The sequence below is a fragment of the Etheostoma spectabile genome, chromosome 10 (assembly GCF_008692095.1).
Source record: "Etheostoma spectabile isolate EspeVRDwgs_2016 chromosome 10, UIUC_Espe_1.0, whole genome shotgun sequence".
Taxonomy (NCBI): Eukaryota; Metazoa; Chordata; class Actinopteri; order Perciformes; family Percidae; genus Etheostoma; species Etheostoma spectabile.
The window spans coordinates 11,675,736-11,695,739 of NC_045742.1; the positions used below are offsets into that span (position 1 = coordinate 11,675,736).

The 20,004-nt window shown below is 39.2% G+C and overlaps 1 protein-coding gene across 5 annotated transcripts in view; it reads left to right on the forward strand.

Annotated features, from left to right (window-relative positions):
• Positions 1-20,004, forward strand: part of diaph2 (diaphanous-related formin 2) — a 411,623-nt gene that overhangs the window by 340,368 nt on the left and 51,251 nt on the right. For all 5 annotated transcript variants that reach the window (XM_032527793.1, XM_032527796.1, XM_032527797.1 and 2 more), the window contains one exon: positions 9,635-9,770. In XM_032527793.1, coding sequence (XP_032383684.1) covers positions 9,635-9,770 — 136 coding nt within the window. The remainder of the gene's footprint in view (positions 1-9,634; positions 9,771-20,004) is intronic.

A 20,004-nucleotide genomic window follows, 5' to 3' on the forward strand; every position in this document is an offset into this window, starting at 1 on the left:
TCAAATGATGACTCTAGTGTGTGCCCTAATAAAACAAGTAATTGTGGCCAAAATGTCACTACTTCAAAGTTAGCTGCCGCTGCCACAAATTTAGCTTGACGGCTGGCTGTTTTCACCCTGGAGGAGACTTGTTAACTAGTGGCCAGAGGCTACTATAACAAACCAAATGTGCATGCATGCATAAATTCTCATTCATTTCAAAAGCCCACTTACCAGCACTTTAATTTCCAACTTTCTCTCGCTCTTGCTGGCCGCCGACAGACAACTGGCCTGGCAGGAAGCGGACATGCGTAACGCAATAACCCTTATCATCATGTGATATGAATGTTTAGTTTGTTTTATCTAGCTAATTATAATTGTAAAATATTCTTCTTAAATGGACCACCATCCTCCATTAATAAATATGGAAAAACACTATGGACTAAAAAAGGGCAGTGGGCAGATGACAGATCTGCTCCAGAGCAACAGAAGACATTATACAACTGGAATCTGGAAGGAAGCTTTGTGAGCTTTGAGATTTTTGTTTTTATCCCAATCAGTTGCTAGTTTCAGTTTTTGGGGTGGTTTCACTTTCGTCATCTAAAACTGACAAGAAGTATTTGTTTTGGGAGAGTGCATCATATTTTCTGGCCTCTGCAAGAATGTAACCGCACTCACTTCCTGACTGATTTCCTTCCATATGTCATCTTTTTTAGTTCATTATGCCACTGTATCTGTCAAAGATTTATTTTTTCGATATCACAGATAAAACCTTTTTTTTTGTCTCCAAAGTTTTTCTTTTTCCTTTTTTTCAATGCCATCGTTGTGTGGAAGGTTATGAATATACAGTAGGTGTTGTGTTGACAACCATAAGTGGAGGCTGCTGTATAAATGGATAATGAACAAAAATACAATAAAACACAATTGTAATAATACACAATACGTCTTCATAAGAGAAGTTATAATTGCTCACAAACAATGTACAATAAAACCACTTACAAGTCCCTTACATCTTCTCCCTATATCTACATTATCCATCCATCCATCTTCCTCCGCTTATCCGGTATTGGGTTGCGGGGGCAGCAGCTCCAGTAGGGGACCCAAAACTTCCCTTTCCCGAGCCACATCAACCAGCTCCGACTGGGGGATCCCGAAGCGTTCCCAGGCCAGGTTGGAGATATAATCTCTCCACCTAGTCCTGGGTCTTCCCCATCTACATTATGGTTTGTGATAAACCATGTATTAAATGTTTCATACCACTTACATGTGCAGTATCTTAACTTAAGGGAGGTTTAAAGTGCATAGTAGTAAAATATTACCCTATTCTCTTGCCAAAAAATCAAAAAAATCAAAGTCTTATTATGCTGGGTCTGGCATGTGTTTTAAATCTGAATATATACAGTGGGGCTCGAAAGTTTGGGCACCCCAAGTAAAAATTTGTATTAATGTGCATAAAGAATCCAAGAAAAGATCCAAAAGGTATCAAACGACAGATTAGACATTTGTATAATATGTCACAAAAAGTTAGATTTTTTTTCTCTATCATTTACACTTTTAAAATAACAGAAAACAAAAAAATGGCGTCTGTAAAAGTTTGGGCACCCACTGTATATCATGTGAAGAGATGATACAAAAGCTCATAAATGAGAATCTTTGATTTTAATACATTGCGTTAATACAGAAGTAAAGAAATGTATTAATTATGATATACGTGGTATAGATAGAAGCTGACTATGCAACTTGATAGATGTTTAAAGAAAAGAACTGTCCATTCCCACAACTAAACCAATGTTTGTCTTCTATATAATAATTTACTACCCAACTAAAAATGTGAAAAAGAAAAAATGGAAACCAATAACATTAGCATTTCATTAGCAGGCTTTACTTTACCCTTCTTTACTATAAAAACCTTGTTTTTAAACCTGTGTTTTAAACTGTCTGATATTTTATTTTTTGCTTTGTTTGATTTTTATATCCTGTCCTTTCCACAAAACACTCCACAAACTGATATGCACATACATTTAAGATTGGAGTGAAAACAATGTTGTTTCAAAATAAATGCTCATCCACGTTAGAAACCAAGACTATGCTCCCTTAAAAAACATAACAATAAACTGTCTATATCTTCGTTGGACTTGTTGTATAGCCCCCCCTCCTTGTCCAGGAATTTCTTTTTTATATTTTCAGTAAATTATGTCTTGCTTTCTACATTGTTTCTACAGTTGTAAATGCCACCAGGTCCCTGAATTCCAATGCATCTGACTTTTGAAAAAAGCAGCTTGTTAGTCCTTTTCCACTTACTGTACTTCCAAATTGGAAACAAAATTGCTTACTGTCATTTACCAGAGCATACTGAGTTTCAGATGCTTAAACCTGCAGAAGACACCTTAAGAGTGGATACTTTTGGATAACCTTTTCTTCCCTACCAGCCCTAATTAACAAACATCTCAGCCTAGTCTCATGTTAGTTTGTGAAGTGGTACTGGAACAGGGACACAATTTTCTCGTGGTAGTGAGCATGACTTTTAAACTTATGTATTTTAATGGGAAACATCTTTTGTGTTAACAGCACACTTATGGTAGCAAACAGTATTAAAAAGCAGAAGATCCGTGTAAGGAGGTTGGTTGAGGTGGTGGATGGTTCAAACAAAACAGGACTTTTACCCTGGAGATCCTGGGTCGTTTCCTGCGTGTGGCAGTTCCTTTCCGCGTTCTTCTTCTCCTAACCACAACTGTCCTGTTGTCGCCATCTCCTGCGTATGGCGGTCTCTCCCGTTGTTGTCACATTTCATTTTCCCATTGTTTTGCATCCCCCACAGACCACGGATTGTGTCCCGGCGGCCGTTGCTGTCACCGTCTACTGCATGTGGTGTTTTATTTCCCCGTTGTTGCGTCCCCCAGAGCAGCTTAGTGACATGGCAGTTATCGACGGCGTATGATGTTTCGTTTTCCAGTTGTTGCGTCCCCCAGAGACTGCGGATTGTGTCCCGTCGGCCGTTGTTGTCACCCAGAGAAGGCTGCTGCAGCCCAGTCTCATGGCAGTTCATGAAATGGTCACGTTCCCATTTCGTGGTAACCACCACAAAATAAACAAGAAAATTGTGTCCCTGTTGACCAATCTATAGATCACAATAATATGACCATTTCACGAACTGCGGTGAGACCGGGTTGAACATCTAGCACTGACTTGGGAGCTGTAAGAAAATGAAAAATATCAGTGCCTTACTGATAAAATAATTTATTCCATAAACACTTCACCTTAAACACCATGGGCCCTATTTTAACGATCTAAGCGCACAGAGTGAAGTGCAGGTGTGTTTAGAGTGTGTTCAAATCCATTTTTGCTAGTTTGACGGTGGAAAAAAAGGGTCTGTGTGTCAGGCACATGGTTCAAAAGGGTTGTTCTTAGTGTCTTCATAAATTCATATTTGTGTTTTGGGCGTAACATGCAATAAACCAATCAGAGTGCCATCTCCCATTCCCTTTAAAAGCCAGACTCGTTTGCATGTTTGTGTGCTGCTGTGCTTCCCTGTGTGTGTGTGTGTGTGTGTGTGTGTGTGTGTGTGTGTGTGTGTGTGTGTGTGTGTGTGTAACAAACATAGTGTGTGCGCTGTGCAGAAGCATAGGCGCATTTTACTAGTTTGCTGTTAAAATAACAATGACGTGCTGTGCTATTGACTTTAGACCATGTTTATGTTGGTCAATGGCGCAATCACTTCCCACTGCCTCAACATAGCAATTCGCCAAGAATTCACCTGCACACACCACCCTGTAAGACCAGCACGCCCATGGGCACAAAGATGTGCGCAGGTGCATTTGCTGTTTTAAGGACACGGGCACTGGACGGGAATTTGACAACTGCATCGGACTTAAACTAGCCGGGTACAAGATAGGGCCCATAACACCATTAACAGTGTTAGTTATACAAAAAATTTACATTTGAGGAAATGTGGAATATTAATTCATTGTTTAATTCATTCTTTCATTCTGCTTCTTGCCAGTGTCGTAGGAATAAAATGTGGTTACTGAGCGCAGTGAATTTAGGACAGGGCAAAGCAGATTAGTTGTTAAAGAGTTAATATTAATGACAAGGTAAACACCACGTCATCTCAGGACACACCAGCAGTTCTTTTTTACTTGAGCATCCAAGTCTGTTAAACATGTATCATGTGTCTTTGCTTTTCCACCTTCTACAGTCTATCCGTCCCTGTTGGCACCGCCCCAAAAATCCCTGGTGTCAGGATGATGACATGGTGTCCAGAAGGCATGCTCTCAGTCTTCACAATCCATTAATGTGAATAGCAAGGTCCCCTTGTCTGAATCCTCTACTCTTTACTCTGATCCCCATCTGAAACCAACTTTTCATTTCCACAGATCAAAGTGCACCAACACACAACACAAGACTCCCTCAAGGTTTCCAAAGATGCATATTTCTAAAAGAGGCATCCACCCAAGAAAATAAATTATTCTCTCAAGCAAATAGCTGCATATGAATATTTTATTACTGGTTTAAACTTCTCTGCTATGGATAAGGGAAGGGAAATGAGTGGGATAAAGTTGTGTGGTTGAAATTTGGGGGGGGGCTGGTTATAAGTTAATGTATTCATATAAAAACAATCCTTTAATTAATCACTATATTCTTCAGATATTATTTATAGTTTTTGGCTCTTCAGCTCTGCTGACAGAAAGGCTAATCCCATGTGCTTGCACAGCACAAGGAATCAATGGTTGTTTCTACTTTTTACGTTTGTATTTATTTTCCTACCCTGTGAAAGAAAATGAGCTAGCGGGTGCCCACATACTGTCGCTCAGTTGGTAGAGTAGGCGCCCATATGTAGAGGTTTACTCCTCAATGCAGCGGGTCCGGGTTAGACTCTGGCCTGTGGCCCTTTGTTGCGTGTCATTTCCCCCCTTTCATGTCTTCATCTGTCCTGTCAAATAAAGGCCTAAAATGCCCACAAAATAATCTTTAAAAAAAACTGAGCTAACTCCTTTCCAGCATCTTACTCCTTTTTTCAGTGACAAATTTTAGGGAGATGTTTGCTTGTTATTTATTTATGGCAAAGTCAACCTATATCAACCATTACTAATTTGTTCAAAATGGCAAATCTAATGACTTCTTGGCAGCTAATAATTTAGAGAAGATGAATTTAACTTCTTGATATGCCTGGTGTGCCTCCGACTTTTATTGCAATATTGAGACATTGAGTTGTTTGAATGAGGCAGAACATCTTCGCTAACTTCTGTCTTTGTTGCATTGCCCTGTGTAATGCATTCACAGCACAAAGCATCTGCAGTATTAAAGAATCCCATTGCAATACAGTCACCCTAAATTGCTTTTACTAAAAAGCTAGGGCTTAATGCACCCGACCGACATGAGGCATTTGAGTAAACGCATTGACAGACAGTCCTCACAGAAGTGAATGTAACTGATAAGAGAATCCATTTACTCTATTTTCCTTCTGTTTCATTCACTTTCCCTTCCTTGCTCCTGTCCCGTTCTCTTTTTTTTTTATTTCTCCGGCCAATGGAATATTATTTGATTTCAGCACATGAAGAAAGTATTCGAAGAGTCCAACAATTTGTTAATTTAATGCTGCTGCCGAATTCTGAAATAGAGTATGAGTGAAATGCAATCGCAGGGTCTGCATGTGTAATTCTGACCAGGAGCACAGGGGATGAGGAGTTTTCTATTAATGAGTTATCAAAGCGCAGCAGATGGGCTGGGATGAACAGTCTTCCTTGTTAATTGAGCGACTTTTTTAAAAGACCCAATGACCCAGACTGAGTGTGCAAAGTAGCAAGACATAGCACTTATGAGATTAGAGTGATTATTTGCGCGTGTGTGTGCATGTGTGTGTGTGGCTTTGTGTACTGGTGTATCTGTCCACTTTAGAGCCCATGTGATATTTCTAAAGCTTGCTAATTCCTTCACAATATGACAAATTATCATAATCATGGTGATAATACTGACGGTGATGCTCTGGCTGTGGAACTCCCCCCACCTTCTTGCTGAATCACCGTCATGTTTCTTCTGTATTTTCACTCAGACCAGCATGACACAGTCGTAAAAGTCATTGCACCAGATTTTGGAGGTCACCTATCAATATGGGAATACAGCTATACCGCAGAGCAGAAGTCTCACAATCTGTAACCTATAACTTCTTGAAGCCATTTCCCCCCACATCCTGGCACACAGTGTAACAGATGGCTAATAAACACATTTGCTGCTAAAAGCCCAGGCGCTGTAGTGTTTGTAAAATTCAAATGAGATATAGCAGTGACACTGTGTGAGATCACTGGTGCAAGTTGAGCAGTTGGAAATACTCATTGCTCCCTCATTGGACTGGCAAACTTGTATGCATGGGAGGGAAGCCATGCTGTGGGAGATGTATTGTGTTGTGCAGGGTCAAGGAAGAACAGCAAACACATTCCATGAATTATTAAAAAAACAGACCTGGAAAGGGAAATTGCTGCCTGGCCCTTGTTGGTAGATTGGACCTCTGGGTTGCACAGCATTCAGTTTTACAGCAGGTTATAGATAAAGAAGTACTTATAATCTCTGTCTTAGACACACCGGAGGCCATGAGACAAAGTTAAGTTTATGTCACACTTATGGCCTCTGGTGTGTCTAAGATGAACAGGCTTTCGTGCTCAGAAAGCCCAAATGTGTCAGCTCAATTGTGATGTTATCAATCCCACCTGGCAATAAGGTGAAACCGCACATTTCAAGAAGATTCTTACCTGAGCATTATATACAGTACCTGCACCGCATTTTCCTACTTTACATCTGAGGGGTTAAGGACACAAAGCCAGTCTTAGACATGAAATTGGATTATTTATTTTGCTAAAAAATCCTCTGCCTTGCAGCCAATAGCAATTAGTAAAAACAAATCTTAATCTTTTTCTTTCTACTTCCCAACATTTCATATACTTGAAGCAAAAATGTCAGCCTTGTTAACTAAGGAACATTAAAAATAACAGTTAAAACCAGACTGAAGTTCCAAGTTCTATTGGTCAAAATATAAAAGCTTGTAAGTGATTATTGTGTTTAATGTAAAAATATCCATGCTCTAATTCACACAGCTGTATGTTTTAAAACTAAATATTTGACATAAACAATGATAATACATACTGTGTATTTGAATAAGCCCTGCTGCGCCCAGGTGTCCGTGTGAGTGGGAGTCAGTGTGTGTCTTGTTTATATATTTTTACATTGCTGAATTAGAAGATCAGAGTTATTGTAGGTTGTTTTAATTTCATTTTAAAAATAATTTAGCTTACATTGGGTTGCACTATAACTAAAGGGATGCTCTTTAACAAGGGTCTAAAAATAACTTGTTTTCTTGGTCACATCAAATCCTATTTTAATTGAGTAAATAAGACTTCTCAAGAGACAAAACAAGATGCATGGGACTTTTTCTTAACATAATTTTCAACATTTATACAGAATATTTGAAACGAACCAGATCTTTTGTTTTATGTCCCAGTGAGGTTTAAATGTGTTGTCTGCACTAAGGATTATTTTTGAACAAAACATATGGATCCATATCTCTCGCACATATCTCATGATGATTGTTTATCTCTTGTATGTCCTCCTACAATACATACAGAGTTGGCAAGAAAATGAGACCTGATACAATCAGTTTTTGCCAACAGCTAAATAGAGGCTGTCAAAGAGAATGGTAAAGGGAAAAACAAGAGATCAGTGAAAACATATTTGTTGCTATGGCAATTAGTAGTGCTGTGTGATTAGAGCAACATAATTGCATTGCACAATCATGTTTACAGTCAGAATTTGTTGTTTAAAATAAGTTTTGCTGGATTTTGTTTGTAATCTGCATAATTTATCTTATCTTATGCTGTAGCTGTTGAGCAATGCAGTGATATTACTTCCAAAATGAATTGAGTCCTGTCAGTGAATGAGGACAGAAATACATTTGCCAGTGCTGCCCATCACAAAATGTACAAGTTAACTGTTTCAATACTGAATGTACAGCACATCTGTCATCCATTCTAATTCAAAACAACAGCAAAGTACACACAGTCGATAGCCATTTTAGAGTGTAACTGTATCATTTACATAACCTCGATGTGGTGATAAAATTTTGGTGGATTTTTCAGTGCTTACCGGCTTGTAGCAGCTGACGAAGCAAAACATCTCAAACGTTTTCATAATGCATATGATACAAAAACACACTCTGTCCTTATTATTCTGCTTTCTCTCTCTCTGTCCTCTCTCTCTCTTGCTCTCATTGCCCTTGTCATCTAACAAGGAGACAGTGACAATGAGGGCTTGTGTCCTTGGATATGGAGCAAAGCTCTACTATTGACTGGCATCATGAGCTGCTCTTTCCTTGTTCCTTCCCCACAATCCCTGTAATCCCTCTGTCTTAGCTGCCAACACGACACACACATCAGGACCACAGGGGCATTAGATGGGGGGGCCTACTGTCGCCACTTATTATATCAGTGCACAGCCAGAGCCATGCCTTAACGTACTGAGACACACACATCATGCATATATAAGGGGGGACACCACAGATGAGCAGAAGCACAAAAGGGCCAATGGACAGCATATTCACACAGGGATATATGTATATTTGTTAAAATGAATCCAATATATGATGCATCGCATCGCGGACATGGACGATGCTGCATCGATAATCAATCGAATAAACTTTTCTGTTTACATATTCTGTTATGTTCTCCACATTCAGGAAGTGCAATGTGCTCAGTGTTGTAGTTTTATTTATCCAATTTATTTAATATTAGAAGACTTCAGAATGTTTTCTTTTTGAAGCTTGAAAAGCTATGAATTAAATATCCTATATGGCTTTTTTAGAAAAATGTATTTGACGCATTGTGATGCATCGTGATGCATAAAGATATTGAATCAAATTGCTGACATGATAAACGTAATCGAATTGGGAGATCAGTGAAAATTTACACAGCTAGGTATCAGCATGCATACCCATGCAGTATGAACTTTCACAGCACCTATGATGGGTCCTGTCAAGGGCTCTGCCACAGGCCTGGGATGAGAGAACATGTTGTTGTCTCCAAAGGTCACATGGTTGCATCTTACTCTCTGCTGGCAAAAGAACAAACTGACACATTTGTAAAGGCTGAATCCGTACCGTTGATTATCTGTCTTTCTCTGACTCCTTCCTGACATTTTAGCCAGTGAAGAAGGAGGAGAAGGATGATATCTCTGTCCTCAGAGACTGGCACGTTAAGAAAGAAAAATAAAAAAACCTTTATTATATTTGGTTGCGGCTACACTTTTCTTTTCTTATGCTATGGCTCCCCCATATTGAGACTAGCATAGTGCATGTGTGATAATCATCTAGCCTTTTTTGTTGCCATATTTATGTATTATTGACAACCAATCAGCTCTGTCTGTTATTGAAAATGTGTAAAGCTGTTCAGAGTCCTTGTAGACAAATATGGTTGTATCAAAAATCCCATGCACAAGGCACGATATATTGTTTATTCCAGCAGTGTATCTCTAACTATCAAACCATTCTTGAATAAGAATTTGCTGACGGCATGCTGCCGCTTCTGAACACTATACAGTATACTAAAAGAGTGGTGGTGGCAGGAGCCATATTCTGATTGTATCTCTGTGTGTGTGTGTGTGCCTGCCTCATCAGGAAGCAGTGAAGGAGAACCACAAGAAGAAGGAGATGGAGGAGAAGATCAAGAGAGCCAAGCTGGCAAAGGAGAAAGCAGAGCGGGAGAAGCAGGAGCGCCAGCAGAAGAAGAAGCAGCTGATTGACATGAACAAAGGTATGCCACTTCTCCCTGCACTACCGCAGAAACAGAGACAGGGAGGCAGGTGGGGAGTAAGGACGAGGAGAACAGGAGGATAGAAAGGGGGTTTCATGGAATTGTGCCTAACACAGATTTGAACTCTAATGGAAGAGGATAATGTGTAGGAGTGGGGGAGTCATCTTTTTTAGCTGTGAAGGAATCCTAAACTTACTCCCATAGCCGATGCAATGCTTCCAAACAACAGACAGATTATGCTACTTTTAGCTTGTTTTTTTCCCCATGGTACATTTGCTCACATAGAAAGAAACATTTTTTTCCTGCAGAATATGCACATGAATTTCTAAACAATTAACACATGTAAAGTCATAGTGTTTTAATTCTTGAGTAGTGCAAGTTATTGGAACAAAGTCATTCATAATTACAAAGACTTTGTTTAAGCCCTTATAGAACTGGCAGTGACACACAATATGTAGGTCAAATGAATGGACAGGAATCTGTGGTCAACTTAAAAAATAGAATGCCTTTATTGTCATTATACACAAGGGCAGTACCTGTGCAATGAGATTGAAGCAACCCCTTACAGTTTTGACACAAAATATAAAAATATAAAGTATAGGTTGTGCAGAGTTAAATAAGAGGCGGAAATTGGCTCTAGATTGCTTTCAACACGATTATGCATCGTTTTATTACGTACAAGCAACACAACTGAAAAGTTATCATTCCTCCAGTCTGACACTGTTTACGGGCAGCATGCTATATTTATTGTTGTGAATCATTGGAATTACTCTATTGTCCTTCAGCAATGCCAGTAAACCATGTATTGATCAGTCTACAGTAAGTTGCAGTGTTTCAGACATGAAAAAGGAGAGTGACTGAGCTGGATGCTTGTGTCTAGTTATGCCAATGACACTGAGAAAGAATCTCATGCCTGAAGGGGCTTTGCAAACCGTCAGTGTGGTCTTTTGTCCACGTCTTTGACAAACGGACTGGGATTTCCACAGTTCACCAGCGTCTAAATGTCACCGTCCACTAAGGACCTCACTGGAGCTCAACCACATTGGGAAATGTGACAAGACAGTCTTCAGTATGCCACAAACTCTCCAAGATAATTGATGCATGCTGCTGCTTTTTCTTTTTTCTTTTTTTCCCTGAGCAGTGACCTCTTTGAAAGCTTCACTTTTAATAATCCAACATCGTTGAGCTTAAGGAGTCTTTCTACCCCTCTCTCTCATGCTGGCTAACCAGATGGAGAAGGGTTGAGAAGTAGGTATGATATTAAATATTTCTGCCAGAGCAGATTTTGATCTCAGTTTCTGAATGCCATAATATGACCTGAATGAATAAAACATGAGGATGACATGAGTAACGTTGCCTGCAGCCTTGGAGATAGTGGGGATTGTCCTCCAAACCAACACCTAGCTCGTTGGACTGTCACAATGACCTTGGCAGTTATGAAATGCATACATTTCTAAAAAAAATTTACTGTCAAGGTTCCTACCTGCATTGCCTACACATTTTCATTAAACCTTGAATAGTTCCTTTTTATGTACTAACTTGAGATGCAATCAGAGACAGGACAATTAAATGCAGAGCTCTTTAAAGGGATCCTGTGAATGGTAATCTGAACGTGAGCCAGTTTGGAGCAGTTTGGAGGTTATGGCAGCTTGGTGTTTTGCTCTTGTATATTCTTTATTTTTCTTTATGTTTCTATTTCAGATGTTTGGTTGGAACACACATAGCAAAATAGTCAGCGTTTTCTTGTTGCACATCTTTCATTTATTTGCCTCTACTCCTCTCCAGTTGACAGGCTTGAGACTCTTGGCTTTTCTCTCCCATTCTTTTCTGAAATTCTATGTGTGCTTCACATGCTGTTTCTGAGTTAGTTATTTGAGAATCCTTTTCACATCAATATTTCACGCTGAGCGTCAGCTGTGTTTTCTGTGAAGGTTGATGAAAATAAGGTAATGTTCGGCACAAAGAGGCCTTGTTAATTCCTCTTACCATTGTTACAAGGCAAAGCTAACCTGGACTTGTAACACAAAGGAACACAGCTACTAAAGGCTAACCTAGCCGGTAACATTAATCCCCCTGTGTCCTTTTCCCTGCATGTTGCGTTTAACGTGAGAATGAGATTAAATTTACTTGGATGAGTGTATGTCTTTCCTACTTGTGGAGGGATTGTGCTGTGTTGAACTAACTCACCCAGACACTGCATGGTTTCGTGTCTGAATATGGCGGCTTGTTCGGTGACCACGCCGTCGCTCCAGGTCCACTGCTCCGCTCTTCCTTGTTGTTGTAATTCAGCTATTGTAATGTGTACTTATAAAAGTTGTGTTGTGGGAAGATGAGAATAGTCTTTCATTGTCTTTGTTTTCAATAGTGTTCTTAGTGTAGTAAGCGTGTGGTTTGCAGCTGTCAACGTGCCGTTTCCGTGATTGTCTCCAGCTTTAACGGCTAAATTTTCAGAGTCACACAAACACGCCCCCTCATGTCACGTGTCAGCACATTCCCTATCAGCTAACTAGTCATAAAACACTAAACTGAAATGAATCATTTTCATACATTTCCCACATTAATTTAGCATTGTAAAGGCTAAACGGCTAATTGATGTGCTAAAACAGAATAGATAAAGTTTAATATACCCATTAATGTCTTTCTTTTGATCATAACCTTGGTTTGATAGATTGATAGATAGATAGATAGATACAGTTGTGGTCAAAAGTGTACATACACTTGTAGAAAATCACAATGTTATGGCTGTCTTGAGTCTCCAATAAGTTCTACAACTCTTATTTTTCTGTGATAAGTGATCGGAACACATACATGTTTGTCACAAAAAACAGTCATAAAGTTTGGTTCTTTCATAAATTTATTATGGGTTGCTGAAAATGTCACCAAATCTGCTGGGTCAAAAATATACATACAGCAACATTAGTATTTGGTTACATGTCCTTGGCCATTTTCACGGCAACTAGGCGCTTTTGGTAGCCATCCACAAGGTCCTGGCAAGCTTCAGGTCGAATGTTTGACCACTCTTCTGACAGAATTGGTGCAGTTAGCTAAATGTTGGGTTTTTGCATGAACCTGTTTCTTTAGCACTGTCGACAGTTCTCAATGGGGTTTAAGTCAGGACTTTGGGAAGGCCATTCTAAAACCTTAATTCTAGCCTGGTTTAGCCATTCTTTACCACTTTTGATGTGTGTTTGGGTCATTGTCTTGTTGGAACACCCAACTGCGCCCAAGACCCAACCTTCGGGCTGATGGTTGTTTTAAGTTTTCCTGCAGAATTTGGAGGTAATCCTCCTTCTTCATTATCCCATTTACTTTCTGCAAAGAACCAGTCCTGGCAGCAAAACATCCCCAGAGCATAATACTACCCACACCATGCTTGACAGTAGGCATGGTGTTCCTGGGATTAAAGGCTCACCTTTTCTCCTCCAAACATATGCTGGTGCTGTGGCCAAACAGCTCAATTTTGTTTCGTCTGACCAGGAACTTTCCTCCAGAAGGTTTTATCTTTGTCCATGTGATCAGCAGCAAACTTCAGCCGAGTCTTAAGGTGCCTTTTCTGGAGCAAGGGCTTCTTTCTTGCACGGCAGCCTCTCAGTCCATGGCGATGTAAACACGCTTGACTGTGGAGACTGACACCTGTGTTCCATCAGCTTCCAATCCTTGCAGACCTGCTCTTGGTGATTCTTGGTTGACTCTTGACCATCTGACCAATCTCCTCTCGGCAGCATGTGATAGCTTGCGTTTTCTTCCGATCGTGGCAGTGACACAACTGTCATGCACTTATACTTGCGTATAAGTGTCTGCACAGGTGCTCTTGGGACCTGTAGCTGCTTTGAAATGGCTCCAAGTGACTTCGACTTGTTCAAGTCATAATCGCTTTTTCAGATCACACTGAGTTCCTTTGACTTTCCATTGTAGCTTGTAGCTGATCTAATCACTGGTCAAATGAGCCCTATTTAAATGGCTCATGAGAAGTCAACAGCTGTAGTCAATCAGAAACTTAGAAGAAGTGAAGAGGCATGACATGAAGCTAATTTGATTGACACAATCGCTACATCACCAAAATGACATATTTTGTTGCTGTATGTATATTTTGACCAGCCGATTTGGTGACATTTTCAGCAGACCCATAATAAATTTATGAAAGAACCAAACTTTATGAATGTTTTTTGTGACAAACATGTATGTGTTCGATCACTCTATCACAGAAAAATAAGAGTTGTAGAACTTATTGAAGACTCAGACGCCATAACATTGTGATTTTCTACAAGTGTATGTACACTTTGACCACAACTGTAGATAGATAGATAGATAGATAGATAGATAGATCATTTTTTATGTGTACAAATCTATTAGCCTGAACAGATGGAGGAAACATAAGACCATTGTGTTATGAGAATTATGTACAGGTCAACATCTATTTAATGGATTTACTGATTTACTGATTTTATTGCTTAAAAGACTGTTAGATGGATCATACTGTTGTGTTTAATGCAATTTCAAGAGGCTATTTTTGAGAAGGGATAGATTTTATGTAATTTCACAAATTGCGACCTAATCCTCTTTGCTTGCAAATGATTAACAATGAAATTCATATTTAATGAGAGTTTAATTCATTTAGCTTTTGCCAAAATGGCACCAGGGTGGGGGATGGGAAACCGACAAATGCATTTAGGAAACGGATTATTAAAAAAAATTTTAAGCATATACCCTCTGCAAGTGCATTTATATGTGCACTTTTTCAACAAGCATGATTGTTAGATGAGACAATTGCAGAGCTAAACGTGTTTTCCTTATGAAGTATTAGAAATCCTAATGTAGGAAATTTCTTATGAAATCATTACCCAGTCACCCCATTTGTTTTAATTTGCTTTAAGTGGATTTCCATATTCTCTTGAACTGACCAGATGTTCAACATTTACCAAATTGTTTTACTTCACTGAAAATAACTGTTAAACACTGCAGAATAAACCCAACTGATTCTTCTGTCTAAAACAGAGGAATATGGTTCACCACAGCAGGATGTTTTTTATTTTTCTTGTGGCATATGAAACAATGTCGCAAGCAGCCTGCTGAGTGTGTCAAGAACCGGAGCATGGTAAAGCATCTGGACTCTGTTTCTCTTAGGCATTTGTGAGGAGTAGAGAGCCCCTCTGGCCACCTACTCGGCTGGCATCACCGGGGTCATTGCTCCCGTCTGGGGCAAGTGTCTGCACCCACATGTCAACTGTGTACCCCAGTCAAATCCACTAAGCTTTGAACAGAGCCGGAAAGCGCACATGCCGCTTTGAACACAATGCATCTTGGCATAAAGCCCATAAGAATAAACAAACAACCAGGACAAAAACATTTTATTTGAGCATTGTATTTAGTCCAGGCGGTTTTCCCAGGTACTACAGATAAATAGTGAGGAACTTTGTGATTAACATGTTTACTGTCAGACTTACGTTATACGGTAGAGTTTTCAGTATGTGAATAGTTGTAGTAGCTTGTGTAACAGCCCCTTTCACCATATGAACCTCTGAAAAACATTTGTATTGCCAACCTGAGGAATATCAAGTTTAGAAGCATATTGATTGTAGCCTACAAGTTTTACAACAACTTCTATGGGTGTACCAACTGTCTTCTATCTTACTTGACTGAACACATTACATGTAATCCAAATGGATTTATCTATTTTTAAATGACATAATTTTGTTAACTAATCTTTGATCTCAAAATATGATTATTTGATTGGAAAAAAAAAACTTTTGTAACAAACTATGTCAAATGAATTATTAAAACGGTCCTAGACAGTATTATTGAAACACTAAAATGCATTAAGAGGCTCCACAGATGCTGTTTTTATGATTAACTTTTACCTGCAAAGTGATCATTTTTTACTGTATGAATTAGAGCCCACTCAGCCGCTTCAGTCCATTGTTGCTTGCAGACACCACCAGAATGCAGACCTATATATTGGGTTGCTCTGAGGGAATATTATAGTGGAAAAATGTGTTTGTGTTAATATAAATACTAAACACATTATCATCGCCCTTAATGAGGTTGTCTTTCTGCACACAACAGCTGGACGTTGTGTATACCTCATACTCTTTCACTGTGTTTAAAAATGAGACCATTTGTAGAAATCATAGCTTATTATGTTAAACTTCTCAGAGGGACCCAGTCACAGACATTTAAAAATAAAAAATAAATGTATATAATGTAAGACCCTGCTTGCAGTGTGTGGGTTGTTTTTCATTGTTAGTGAATCCTTAAATGGTGTTTCTTTTTCAATTTTAATACATTTTACTATTATTTTTGCGTCTTCCTTTCCTCACCAAAAGCTTTTTTTGTATGCTGGTAATAGTCGTCTAGCTGCCGTTTTTCCCATTCAGCAAAGGTCTGCTAGAATGAGATCTCCATGTCTCTATGATTCTCTGCAGAGAGCCGTTGGCATGTTGACAATGATGGGCCTGCAGCTTCTATTTATGCATCCTCCTTGTCAACCTTTCACACTTTGAGGATGAAGGGGGGTATGTTTACATAAATAAAAGTGGGCTCCTCTCACAAAAGCATTCTGTTTACTTAATTCAAATTCTAAATACAAGCAAAAGAAGTTAATGTAGGCTTTGACTGCATTTCCCACAACAGAGCCTGTATGTTACATTGTTGTCTACATTTTAGTATTATCCAGACTTTTAAATGTAGATTTAAAAAGATCGATGTGTAACATTTGTTAGATAATATGCAGTTAAGATCCCGACTATAGAAACTAAGATTTCTTAGACTATTCTTAGAGGCTGATGGAGTCTATTAAAATCGCTTGTATTGATTCTATAAAGCTAACATGTCTTTATCTGTGTGTATTTTCTCTTTTTTTGCATTTTCCTGAAAGATACAGTTGTGGAAGTAATTGTTTTTCTTTTGTTTACCAAAGCACATTCAAATTCAGGTGTCTATTAGTGTGGTATGCTAAACTAAATTGACATATTTCTGTGCAGCTGGCTGACTGGCTCTAGCTGGCATAGCCCTGTCAGGAATGACAACGGCAGAGATGTGGATTGATGGCTTAGTGTGACACTGACAGCTGCCGCTAGGTCAGTGCATACCTGTGTCGCAGCAATGCCAGCTAGGTGATCATAGACAAGCGCTGACAGGCGGAGGTGGGGTGGACAGGGTTGCTCTCTAAGTTTGCATAGTGTCTCCGCAGCATAGCCGACATGGCAAACAATATCACCAGGGGAGATAGCCTTATAGAGACATGAAGGTCAGAAACCAAAGTAGATAAAAGAAATTTTCACTCACCATTCCTCAGCTTAGCTTAGGAAATGAATCCAGTATTAGGAAGCTAAAGCTGACCTTCATGTTTTCTACAGAATATAACGAACAAGGACAGACCTTTCCTGAATATAATGATGATATATGGCACAATGCCTCTACATTTGCTGTCTGTTTATTCCCCAAATTGTAATTTCTTTGTCATGCTACTGGTTTTACATTTGTAGGATCTGATGAGTTATAAGAATGAGGGATCTTTTACTACATCTGCATACGGATGCTTCAGCAGTGGAATGCCAAACTCTGAACAAATTGCTTTTTTTTTGTCTTGGCATTTGAGCTGTGTCGATCCAGAGTGCAAGATGTGCAAGACATGCTCTGAAACTCCAGAGTATAGATTGGTGAATTCCATCATTGCCTTGAAAGATGGGAACAAGGGCACCAGGATTATCTGCTGTCATACACACATTCTAATAAATAACAGCATATTAGTTTGTGCCAGATCTCCAGTTGAAATCTACCTCAAGGCGATGACGCCGCACATAATATGGCTGACTGCATCTCAACTAAGGCCCGTAAGAGCAAGCAGCATGAATAGAAACATGTAAAAAGGAGGATTATTCACAAACAAATGACCTGCAAGGATTAAGTCTGATTGAATGACAAAATTCCTTTTTGTAAGTGATTAAAAAAATACTTTCCCAATACTCATCCTCCCCGATTAGAACATTTTCAATGCATTTCCAATATATAAAAGTCAGCATGAGGAAAATGAGCCTGGTTTTATAGGAAGCCTTTTAATAATATATCTTAAATAACACATTTCATTAGTAATTAAAAGCAACACAAGTGAATAGTCTCTTTCAGATTTTTGTCAGTCTTCCTCATGCAGTAAATTGTCAAGTTGAATTGTAAGTTGAATATGAATTGTTTTACATTTTGTATCTTGTGACACTTTCTTTTGTATCGAGGGGAACACAAAGAACACTAATTAAATTACAGCTTAAAGCTTTTAATCGCTTTTATCTTTTATCTTTAACTTTACTTAGTTAAGGTCACAATTGAGGAAGTGAGATATGCATCAGATATCTCTGCCTTTCCGGTTTTCTCTCTCTTATTCCCTCCGAGTGTGTGTATCTTTTTTTGTCTCACACTCACTATACTCCCGCCATGTTCTTTTCTCTCTTTTTCTCTCATCCCGTTTGTAAATGTTTTCCTTTTTCTTGGTGAAATCAGCTCAGGCAAAGTTGAATCTCATTAATTCGTGGGTTGTTCAAGTGCCTGATCATTTCCCCTCCCAAATCTGGACCTCACCAGTCACTTTACAGTCAATCAAACCAAATTACCCTCACTACAAAGACCATCAAATCCCATTGTCAATTCCATTTAGCTTCCCCGGACAGCACCGCCTTTCATTGATGCAAACAGCCCATGTGTGGTTTGGTTCAGATGTTAAAATGATCAGGATTCCAAAACTCAAATGTATAACTTGTGTAAAATTGGTAATATACACTGCTCTGGTTGGATGAAATCCAAAAATATTCATAGCAATATAATAACAAAACTTTATTTATATAGCACATTTTCAAGACAAGGTCTTTTACAGAGTAAAATCAACACACAGAATAAGTGTTGATTATAAAACAATAAGTGAAATAAACAATGAGATATAAAACATAATAATAAAACATAATTAAAATCAAATTGAATAGAAACCTTCTAGTGCTTAGCATGTTAAAACTAATTTTAATGTGAATTAGCAACAAAACGTGTGATTGCATTTAAGCACCTAAATTCCTCCTAGTAGTATTATTTAAAAAAAAAAAGATGCTAGGTAGCAATGCTCATTAAAGCATCAATCCCCTTCTAAGGATTTAACCTGAGGAAACTAGAATGAAAGTAAAATTATCAACACAGACTACACCAACTTTCACTGTGATTGTCTTATTTTCCTACAAACAAAAGATTTTATGCTAACAGAAGGATTTGAAAGATGGTATAACACCAACAAATTGTAGCAGATTTCACAACTGCTCTGATATCATGGCAAAGATCAAATCAGAAAACATAGACACTGGAATCTAGTAGATAAGGTAACAAAAAAAGAGAAACTCCAAACCAGAGCTACTCTTTACTCAGGTGCTCCAATACAGAACGGAGTTGAACAGAGTGTGCCTTATAGAAGTTGCGCTTTCTATCTAATCGCCTGTAAGACAACACATTTCAATCAGTTTACAGTGACAGCTGTAAGGAAATCGTTAAGAGCAGACACCATCAGCGTTTATATTCTGTTGTGAGGCAACTGTGAAAATGCATATGGTTTATGGTCTACCATATTGCAGCTAAATTTAGCAGCACCTAGCCTATGGAACAGTGGCGCTAGGGGGTCTACTCTGCTATGATGACCAGCTCCTGTGGCCCTCTTGGCACCCTGACATGATGACCCCATGTGGCTTAGAGAAAGTGTGTCAACTTAACATCTGTCAGTTCTGGGTTGGAGCTCTCCCTTGTGTGTTGGTGGTGTAGCCACCAACCACAGCAGTAGGCAGGAGCAGTGGATAGAATATGGTAGCTGGGGGGGCCCGCAGGCAGTAGAAGTAAATTATAGCAAAGGAAGCAGAGTGTGGTGACTACTACTTTGCAAGCATCTCTCTCTCTCTCCCCCTCTTCCCATCTCCCAACCTCCCCTTCCTACTGTTTCTCACTTGGGGCCTGGCAGCATCCATCCAGATGGAGGGTTTATTTTTGTTTTTGTTTGTTTACTTATTCATGCATCCAGCTATTCGGGGCATCGCATGGGCTTTCGTTCCACCACAGAATGCAAATCGCCACGGCGGCTAATCCACTTTCATCCTTCCCTTGTCGACATCTAACTTCTCTCCACGTTTCCTCCTAGTCTCTTGCAGTCAGGACATCTCCATTTCTTTTAGAGTATAGGATCAGGCCTGCGGTGACCAGGCCAGCCCAGCTCCAACAC